Genomic DNA, 10491 nt, shown 5'->3' on the forward strand with positions numbered 1-10491 from the left:
CCTTATTTAGAATAAACTAAAGAAAATTGTGTCACTGAGATAGGTGGAGTAGTACCACTCTTTAAATTAAACAAAAAATACTTCCTCCGTCCCAACCCACTCTCCTTTTTAGTTTGTCCCAATCAAAACGATCCATTATTATAAATGAAAATACTTTTATCTCTATTTTATTCACTCTCTCTTACTTTACTTTCTCTGATTAACACACAAAATAAAATTGTATAAACTCTGTGCTGCTCAAGGAACAAGTCATCTTAGTTGGGACCGATGAAGTAATTAAAAGAGAGAAGCTGCTATAGTGTGCGCCACAATAGTCACTAATTTTGAACAGCTACGATTTAAAGCAATCACACAACATTAAGTCAATAACTATACCATAATCCACACGCGCTAACGAATAGCGCGTGATGAGCACAGCCCAACGGGATCAATCCCAAATCCAATCTCCATAGCAAATTCATCCATAAATCCTACCTGATTGATCGCAAAATCACACAATGGAGTCGGAGCTCAAAGTCCTAACTCGCCAATCCACCAGCCAGCGCCCCGAACTCGAACGAGATGATCGGCCGCTGCTCAAACCGGATTCCGCCCCGGACGCGCCACAGAAGCCTGTCCCGGAGCCGGGGCAGAGCATCGAGGAGATGGAGAGCAAGTACGCAGCGTACGTGCGGCGCGACGTGTACGGCACGATGGGGCGGGGGAGGCTCTCGTGGGCGGAGAGACTGTGGCTGGTCCCTAGATTGGTGATTCTGGTCCCGATTAGAGTCGTGGCGGGGATGACCATCCTCGTCAGCTACTACGTCATTTGTAGGGTTTGCACGGTGTTTCGTGCGCCGAATAGGGAGGATGGGGAGGAGCAGGAGGATTACGCGCACCTCCGCGGGTGGCGGAGGGCGGTCATCCTCCGCACCGGAAGGTTTCTGTCGAGGGCGGCGCTCTTTGTGTTCGGCTTCTATTGGATATCGGAGACACGTGGCGAAAATGAGGTTAGTCTTTTTATTATTTTTATTTTCTCTTTTCGGAGTTTTGTGATTGCATTTGGAAGATATGGATATTGAACTAGTTGAGCTATGTTATGATTATGTGGCAATTGAATTATGCTGTATCATTATCAGATGTTTACGTCTGGTTCCGATTAAAGATGAGCGACACATATAATGTTTCATATTTGTGCACATTATCATATTAGGTTTATTGTTTAGCAATCAATAATTTGATAGGAACAATGAGAAGTTGCTAAATTGGGGGTGGTGAAGAGAGAATAGAATGGTGCCACTTTTTAAGCTTAGATTTCTGGGGGATCATTGTTCTAACAGTGGAGTTTGTTTAGAGATGAGATGTAAGTTAGGTTTGTGGTTTGGGCTTTCCATTTAAGAGAAGTTACCCCTCTCCCTTCTGGTGTTTTAGTTTCTAAATGAGTAAAATACGAGTGGATTTGACATTACAATTGGAGGTAAAGAAGTCTGTTACTGACTTGCTACCTTAGACGTGTCCTCCATAGATGCCTCTTGGGGCTATCTTAGAGAATGGTCTATAGTGGGAAGTTAATCCCCAACTTTTAGAATCTGTGTAGTAAAGACATTACTTTTTTCTGTATGGACGCCGCATTATTTCTTGATCTGGACTGTCTGGTAACATCTGTGTTTTGGAAACTTATCAATGTTCAGATGAAGAAATGCTTCATATAATTATGTGCAATGATATTGTATTGATCATATGCTTGCACGAACTTTTCAGAATGAATCTAGCGACCACTCCGAAGGGTTCGAAAGATATGGGGCTATCATCTCTAACCATGTATCATATATAGATATTCTATACCATATGTCTTCCTCATTTCCAAGTTTTGTGGCTAAGGTTAGCTAATTTTTAGATTTAGTTTGTAAATGTGTTGTTAACTACTCAATCTGACTTTTCTGTTAACCGTGCTTCCGGTTTTGTTGCTGAAGAGATCAGTGTCAAAACTTCCTCTTGTTGGTCTCATAAGGTTGGTAGACTCTATTTTGGTGTGTGCATGCTGTTTGTTTACAGATATTATATTTATCTTTCTCAGATGTTCTGTTTCTCATGCATTTATATTCATGTGGCTTTTGCTATGTTAATGGCATTTGGATTGCTGAGTGGAAAATAAACTACTCATCTGACATTAGAGTGGTTTTCACTGCGATATAGTTAAAAAAGTGTATGTCTCTATGTTTCCTTCATGTGCATGCATAGATATTACAATGAGCACCTTTCTCTTGGCAGTCACCTGTATGAACCGAAATTCCCTTTTATTGTTGTTCTAATTTTAGTATTTTTATATGTAGAACCTCTAGGCGACTATATATTTTCCAATTGTGAGGTATCCTGCTAGGCTCATTGATAGTATATTAAATGGTTATCCACATTCTCTTTTATTTGTGGATATTTATCCCTTCCCGCCAACCATTTTACTGATATGAGGATTCTTCTTTAGCAAAAGGCAGCTTAAAATATTATATCTTTGTATGTTACAGCAAGTGTCTTGGTTGTGTCTTTGTACAGCGGGAGTTAAAGTCATCAGATTTCAAAGGCGTCTCAGGTATGTGTCTCAACTTGAAATGTTTCAGTTAAGTATAGGCGGGGACTTTATGTTAGTATTGTCTTCTTTGTAGGTGAATTTTTGAACCAGATGAAATATAATCAATTGAAGCCTCTGAAAACCAAACTACTTATGCACTATGCCCATTAAAAGTTGTTTCATAATGTTAACTCATTCAAAAACTACATCTCTTGTTCCCCAGGGTGGTTTATGGTTGCCAAGATTGCATTATTCTTTTATATTTGCATAAGCAAATCTAACCCCCTTGGGTACTTTACTTTAATAGTCTTAATCTTTTTCACCACATTGTAAGTTTTTTTAATTACAAATGTTAGAAGAGTGCTAAGTTTTTTTTTTAATTTGGATTAAATATGTCCACTTTATTTTGTATTAATGTGTTTTGAGTTGCACAATATTCATGTTCTGTTCAAATTTTTACCTCTATCTTGATTTCAAACTGAGTCGGTCAATGATTTAATTTATCAAAACTGCATAAACAGTTGAACTCTTTGATGCTGCTGCTTCCATTATTGGAATCAAATACTCCAGCCATTTTTTGGCATTCAGCTTGAGGGGAATTTTGAGACTCAAATTGAAAGCAAACCAAGTTTGATCTAGTGTAATGATACTTTCTTCTTACAAAACTGGACCGGAACGCCCATTTCTTTTTTGAAATTAAAAAAAGTACAATTACAAATGCCAGCTTGAAAAGTAGGTTCAATATCTTATCTGACCATGTATATTTGTGTTGCTCAGCTGCTTTACGAAGTGTTCGAAACTCCTGATTTGGCATTCCATTTTCATGTCTTCTTATTCCTTCCTTTTGTGTATGCAGGTGTTGTAACTGATAGAATTCGAGAAGCCTATCAAGACGAGTTTGCTCCAAGGATGATTATTTTCCCAGGTTACATTCTCAATACAGTTACAAGCGTTAGGATACATTATTTTTGTGAATGCAACTTACTGAGCTTACAATTATTTTGGTTCTGTCTGCTTGTTAACTGTATGCCATTGAGTTCTTGAATCACTGTTACCATCAGAAGATCATTGATATCTTAATAAAAGGATCTGTAACATGTAATATTGTGTATTAACTCATATGTCTGAGGCGATACTTATCTGTAATCTGTACTGCATATGAAAAAAGACTTGTCGAGCAGTGATGATACATGCTCTGTAGTCTGTAATATTTTTTCCAAGAAAATTCTCCTTACCATTTTCTCTTTCCTATTCTTTTTCCTTGTTAGTTGTGTGGTGTTCGCTCTCTGTTGGCAATGGCTGTTCTGAACTAAATCGTTTTCTTATTTGCATTAATTGCTAATCTATCACTTTGAGTTTTTGGTGATTTCTATGTCCAACCAGTGCTAGTATAAGCGAAACTAAATGTTTCAGTTTTAAAGTGCTCCATTTTCGTGTTATGGTAGGTCTATGGTTAGAAAGTTGAGCACACTATATGCATGTTCGGGAAAAAGCCTTGAATGTAGGGTTCTATTACATCTCACAATCAATTCATTTGATGCCATTTCAATTCTTACTTTGGATTTCTAACAGAAGGCACGACTACGAATGGAGACTACCTTCTTCCATTCAAGACTGGCGCATTTCTGGCAAAGGCTCCAGTACAACCTGTTATCTTAAGATACCCTTACCGGAGATTCAGTCCTGCATGGGATTCTATTTCCGGGGTGAGTTGGTTTTGGCATTTTGCTTTGTGGCTCCTATACAAGCTAGAAGGTCCGCTTGAATTGTTGATAGCTGACCTCCTTGCTGAGTATGAGTTTTGTAGTATCTGTTGCTAAGATCCAAGGAGCACCTCATATTTCTCTACAGTTTTTGCTAACATACATCTTGTTGCAGGCACGCCATGTAATTCTTCTTCTGAGTCAGTTTGTTAACTACATTGAGGTTAAGAGACTACCTGTGTATCATCCCTCAGAACAAGAAATGGAAGACCCAAAACTTTATGCAGCAAATGTCAGGAAGCTGATGGCTCAAGAGGTACATGCTCATTTTCCAAGAATCAATTTCTATTACTTGCTTGTACTGAGCAGATCTCTTACTAGGGCAATTTGATACATTATGCTTTACCTCTTGCAGATATAACTTTTATGTCGTTAGATTCAAAATACAAAAAATTGTTTTTGAATTTGCACATGAACTTTAAAACCTGTCCTAGATTGCACTAACTTATCATTTTCTAATTTTGAACATGAATTTTAAGTTTTGTCCCAAAATATACAAACATTACTCTCTTTTTTCCCTCACAAACCCCATATGCAAATGACAAACCCCACATGAATTATAAGTTTTATTAGTTTCGATTTGGATTTTTTGAGAAATCAAAGAAAAGAGAGGGAAATTTGTATATTTTAGGGCAAGTTTAATAATTCATGTAAAACCAAATTCAACCCAAAGTTGGTGTATACCGTGTATTCTGAGGCAATTATTGCTTTAATCATCATTTGGATTAGAAATGAAGTGTAGAGAGTTTTGCTTTGGTGGCCTAAAAATGTGATTGTTATGTGATGCAGGGTAATTTGATTCTTTCAGATATTGGGTTGCCGGAGAAACGCGTATATCATGCAGCTCTCAATGGTAATATTAGCATGCCTAGTGTTTTGCATCAGAAAGGCGATTGATAATTTCTTGGCCATGCTCGAGAAGAATATATTTGGCCTTCTGTTCGACTTCTGTAACCACATTACTATTATTAACATATACACGCTGATTAAATAGAAACAAACTGTAACCTTGTTCCTGTGGAATTGCTCAACAACACTTAACCCATATATTGTTTGCTGCTGCATTGTAACATTACAGATAAATTCCCTCATGCACACTGCAAAGATGGTTGTTAATCTGAATGATCTCTCTTTGGTATTCCTGCAGGTTTATTACCTCAAACGTAGTCCCCTCTTCGGCGTGTATATCCCACTCTTTTATACCTTTGGTTATTGAAATCAAATGCAGATTAACATCATTCTTGTTTTATAGTTTCCATCTCTGAACAAATTGGGCATTTCAGCTTAATGGGTTTTGGAATGCATTATACAGAAGAAAGATGATAGTTTTGCTTCATAGTTGTCGATTTATCCAACTCCTTTTACAGGTGCATTACTAGTTTCATCTGCATATCTCACAAAACACAGCTTTCTGAAGATCCAAGATCCTTTTCCATAAAGAAAACATATTGTTTCTGCACATGAGAATCTTGAACAACATGCTATGCATTTGCATCATCTAGAATTGTGCATCAAGTAAATACAGTTTGCTCTCTAAACTACTCATACTATGGACTAACGGGGTAGGGCTACATGATCAAACATCGTGTCCACACACGATGGTACTCCACGCTTGATATGGGATTAGTTGATTACATCAATCACTGTTTGATATTGACATAGAGAAGACACATCTATAATGACGAAAAGAATTACCAAGAGGGAGACGAATGCCTTCATGATTTGTGCACAAAATTGCTATTTTGCTCGACTACACATGTCAAAGTAGACCTTTCCTCTTATCTTTCCTTGAGTGAGCCATTAGCAGACCTTCTCAGTTCCCATGGTCGTAGGCATCCTTTGAAGGGGGATTGTAGTAGCAAAGACAGCTGAAAGTTCTTTAAATCTCATGTGTTGGTAACTTTTAAGGAGTTTCACCATGGAACAGTTGTGTACAAGTCCAGTGTCAATATTCTCTGCTCTTTTAATCTCCATCTAATCAATCCCTCAAAACAATAATTTTAGACCTATTTAGGGAACGAAGCCAAACAGAATAATAACCAACGAAAAACGTACCTAACTTGGCCAGACGATTTACCCATTTGGGGATTGTTTTTCCTGTAAACTTGTAACAAGTAGTATCCTTGCAGAAATGGTTGCAATTCTTTTTCCATAAACTCCCTGACTTGAGTTGCATCCAATGATGTAGTACCAACGAAATTTGAATCCAGGGCACTGTCAAGGTTCAAGCTCAAAGATGAATAATCAAGAGCTCCAAATGCATATTCGATGCCATGGACTGAAGTATGAACAAAGAAGAATATTGTTTTGAAGTAACAATGCAAAAAAGGAAAGGCACAGAACAAGCATCACACGCCCAATAAAACAATCAAAATTCTGCATATAGCAATGTATAAGACTGATGGCTCTTGAAAGGAAGAAGTTGACCGTTATTCAGATTCTCAGAATACTTTTTCCATACTTTTTTTATGCTTCTGTACTAACATACAAGAGGAAACAAAAGCAAAACACAATCTGCATCCAAAACTGTGCTAGTTTGCTACCATACTACATAACCAAGTACAACAACAGGATGCTTTTGTATCTTTGAAAATACTAACAAATGTTGCTGTTAAGTCTATTCCCAGTTTATTATAAATACTCTTCTGAGAAAAGCACATTTTAAAATATAGTATGTAATATTCCCTCCAAATTGTCAAATTATGTTGCTTACGTGATGAATTCATTTTCAAAACAGATTATTCTCATTCATTTATTCAAAACACATCTCAACACAACTTAGCTCAGAAAGTTGGTTTGTCTTAATTTCTCTAAATCCAAAAAATATAAGTGCAGAGCTGTTGAATAAGAATTTAAATAGAAAGATTCACACAATAGTTAAGATTCTGTAAGTAAAAGTGACATGAGTGGGAAGCCACCAACAATTACTATAAGCAAAGTAGCTTCTTCACCTCTCTTTTCTTCTACACTTATCTATTCAAGTTTCTACAATTGTGATACTATGTTACACTAATAGTAGACTAAATCAGCAAAATGAGCTGATGTCACGTCTACTGGCGGGCGGCGGTGCTCCGAATCGGCAGCAATACTTTGCAGCGCCAAAAACTCCTCGCGGAGCTCCTTGGTGCATGATTAGATGATGATTAGGAACACGTGGGAAATAAGCGGCAAAATGGAATTAAATAAACGTGTTGCTTGGATGCAGGCAACACTGTGTAGCGGGATTTAACGAAGGAATTCACCATACGCGCATTGTAGAGGATCAATTTGTTAGGAAGTTTGTTATTCCGTACTAGGCAGCAGCTATACAAGCTGTTGTGATTTCATTCTTGTAGCTATGTTAATGAATTTATGCAAGTTTCTTCCCCTGCTTCTCTGGGGTCACCGGAGCTATGAACGGTCACCGGAATTGCACCTACACAGATTGAGCTATGCAAGGGAGAAGATAGAGTGGGAGAAGAGGGGTTTTGCATTAATTCATAAGTGATGCCTTACAAAATGGAACGAAATCAGCTTATATAGCTGTATTTGTAACTAACAACAACTAACAAACTCCAATGGATATAACTAACTCACGCTATGTGTTGATTTCAGCTTCGCAACATGTAAACCGCGTGTGCATGCATCCATGCACACGCTTATTTCTTGTGAACACCTCAGCATTTATTTAATTCTCATATATCATGCATCAAACGTCCCCCCCTCAAGTAACCTTGCCCTCAAGGTTGGAATTGCGGAAATCGCTCCTGAATATCATGTAGAAATTCCCACGTCGCGTCTTCGGGGAAAGAGTTTGCCCAATGGATCAACACCTGCGTCGCTGGATGGTTTCCTCGCTTGACTAAACGCCGATCCAATATCTGGACTGGCTCCAAGAAAGTGGAGTTGCCTACAGTAGGAAGAGTGTCGTGGAGTTGAGAGAGCGGCCCTACCTTTTTCTTTAACTGAGACACATGGAAGACCGGATGGATTTTTGCATCAGTCGGCAGAGCAAGTTTATATGCAACTTCTCCAAACTTGTCTATCGCTTTGAAGGGTCCAAAGAACCGTGGACTAAGCTTGTGGAATTGCCTATCACGAAGTGTGTTCTGGCGGTAGGGTTGTAGTTTCAAGTAAACCCAATCACCAATAGAAAAGCGGTGGTCAGAGCGGTGCTTACCATGTTGCTTCTTCATGCGGCGCTGAGCGCGGCCGAGATGGAACTTAAGCACACCCATCATAGCCTCCCTAGCTAAGAGGCTCTCATTAACATCGTGCACAGTCGAATCTCCCCTGAAATAAGGAATGTGAAGGGGAAGAGGATACCCATACAGAGCCTCAAAGGGGGTGGTCCCCATAGCCGTGTGAAATGAGGTGTTGTACCAGAATTCTGCAAGGCTGAACCATTTACTCCAATTGGAAGGTTGATCTCCACACATACAACGAAGATAAGTCTCCAAGCATCGGTTCACAATCTCAGTTTGGCCATCCGATTGGGAATGGTAAGCAGTAGACATATGTAGTTCCACACCTTGCAGCTTGAAGAAGTCAGTCCAAAATTGGCTGAGAAATACCTTATCCCTGTCACTGATGAGTATAGTAGGAAGTCCATGAAGCTTAAAAACGTGATCAAGGAAGGCCTGGGCTACAGAAAGAGTAGAGTAAGGATGAGTAAGACACATGAAATGAACATATTTAGTCAATATATCCACCACCACCAGTATGGTTGATTTCCCTTGAGATAAAGGAAGCTCTTCAATAAAATCTAGACTAACTTGGGACCAGGCAGCTTCAAGAATAGGTAAGGGTTGAAGCAGCCCAGGGGAAGCATTATTGTCATACTTAAAACGTTGACAAACATCACACTCTCTTATGAAGTTTCTGATCAATTTTTCCATGTTAGCCCAGTAGAAAAGAGAAGATAATCTCTTATAAGTAGCAAGAACATCAGAATGGCCACCAGAACATGAGTTTTGGAATAACTGAATGATTCTTAAACGCAAAGCCTCATCATTTCCCACCACTAAACGACCTTTCCTTTTTAACTGATTCCCCAGCCAAGAGAATTTGGAGTTTGAAGTGGGATTCTGCTGAAGCTCACTGATCACTAGTTTTAGTGATGGAACAGAGTCCCATGTAGCTTGAATTAAGGGATAAAGATCAGTGGCAACAGTTGTAATAGCCATGCAAAACACCTCAGAGGAATGCACCCTAGATAGTGCATCAGCAACAACATTTTCCACACCCTTCTTATAGGTGATCTCAAAATCAAAAGCCATCAATTTGGAAAGCCAATTAAGTTGGCATGGAGTAGTGAGCTTCTGCTTCATCAAGTGACTCAATGTTTTGTGATTAGTGCGAACCTCAAAAGGCATATTACTCATATAATGGCTCCAGTAGGTAACAGCAAAAACAATAGCCAAGAGTTCTTTATCATAGACTGATAACCCTCTATTTTTAGGAGAGAGAACCTTGTTGATAAAAGCAATTGGATGGTTATTCTGCATCAGCACAACCCCAATTCCATAACTACAAGCATCAGTTTCCACAACAAAAGGCATAGAGAAGTAAGGCAATGCAAGCACAGGTGGAGAAACCATGGCTTGCTTCAGTGCCAAGAAGGCCTTATCAGCTTCAGTATCCCAATGAAAAGCATCTTTTCGAAGGAGATCAGTAAGGGGTTTGCAAATGATTCCATAATTCCTTATAAACTTCCTATAGTAGCCAGTAAGGCCAAGAAAGCCTCTCAGTTTAGAGACATCAATAGGAGTAGGCCAAGCTTGCATAGCTTGCACCTTTTTAGGATCGGTGGAGACCCCTACTTCTAAAATTATATGGTCCAAATATTCTATCTGATTTCTGGCAAATTCACATTTGCTAGCTTTAGCAAACAAGGAATTCTCATGGAGTTTCTGGAAGACCAGTTTAAGGTGAAGCAGGTGAGATTCCAAATCCTTAACATACACCAAAATATCATTAAAAAAAAGTAGCACAAACTTCCTTAAGAATGGCCTGAAGACATCATTCATCAAGCTCTGAAATGTGGCAGGAGCATTTGTGAGACCAAAGGGCATAACAACAAACTCATAGTGGCCTTCATGAGTTTTGAATGCAGTTTTGGGATATCCTGAACCTCCATCCTAATTTGATGGTAGCCAGCCCTCAGATCTATTTTTGAAAAGATAGTAGTACCTCTGAGTTCTT

The 10491-nt window shown here is 38.8% G+C and overlaps 1 protein-coding gene across 2 annotated transcripts; it reads left to right on the plus strand.

The window, feature by feature from the left end:
- The first annotated feature begins 310 nt into the window (after positions 1 to 310).
- LOC121765413 (lysophospholipid acyltransferase LPEAT1-like) lies at positions 311 to 5663 on the plus strand. 2 transcript variants are annotated; one of them, XM_042161562.1, is made up of 9 exons: positions 311 to 989; positions 1741 to 1860; positions 1953 to 1990; positions 2502 to 2566; positions 3402 to 3470; positions 4118 to 4251; positions 4424 to 4564; positions 5098 to 5161; positions 5456 to 5663. In XM_042161562.1, exons 1-9 carry the CDS (start codon positions 498 to 500, stop codon positions 5473 to 5475), a joined length of 1143 nt encoding a protein of 380 aa, XP_042017496.1. In that variant the 5' UTR covers positions 311 to 497; the 3' UTR covers positions 5476 to 5663. The 2 variants fall into 2 exon arrangements, with proteins under 2 accessions (XP_042017496.1, XP_042017495.1); XM_042161561.1 differs by lacking the exon at positions 5456 to 5663 and having other exon boundaries at positions 313 to 989; positions 5098 to 5446.
- The last annotated feature ends 4828 nt before the right edge of the window (positions 5664 to 10491 follow it).

The sequence above is a fragment of the Salvia splendens genome, chromosome 14 (genome assembly GCF_004379255.2).
Source record: "Salvia splendens isolate huo1 chromosome 14, SspV2, whole genome shotgun sequence".
In the NCBI taxonomy this organism is placed as follows: domain Eukaryota; kingdom Viridiplantae; phylum Streptophyta; class Magnoliopsida; order Lamiales; family Lamiaceae; genus Salvia; species Salvia splendens.

Excerpts from the sequence above, each read along its gene's own strand:
- LOC121765413 (XM_042161561.1), top strand. The coding sequence starts at position 498 with ATGGAGTCGGAGCTCAAAGTCCTAACTCGCCAATCCACCAGCCAGCGC. Across the intron at positions 990-1,740 it reads AGACACGTGGCGAAAATGAG|AATGAATCTAGCGACCACTC; the intron begins GTTAGTCTTTTT and ends CGAACTTTTCAG. Across the intron at positions 3,471-4,117 it reads AAGGATGATTATTTTCCCAG|AAGGCACGACTACGAATGGA; the intron begins GTTACATTCTCA and ends GATTTCTAACAG.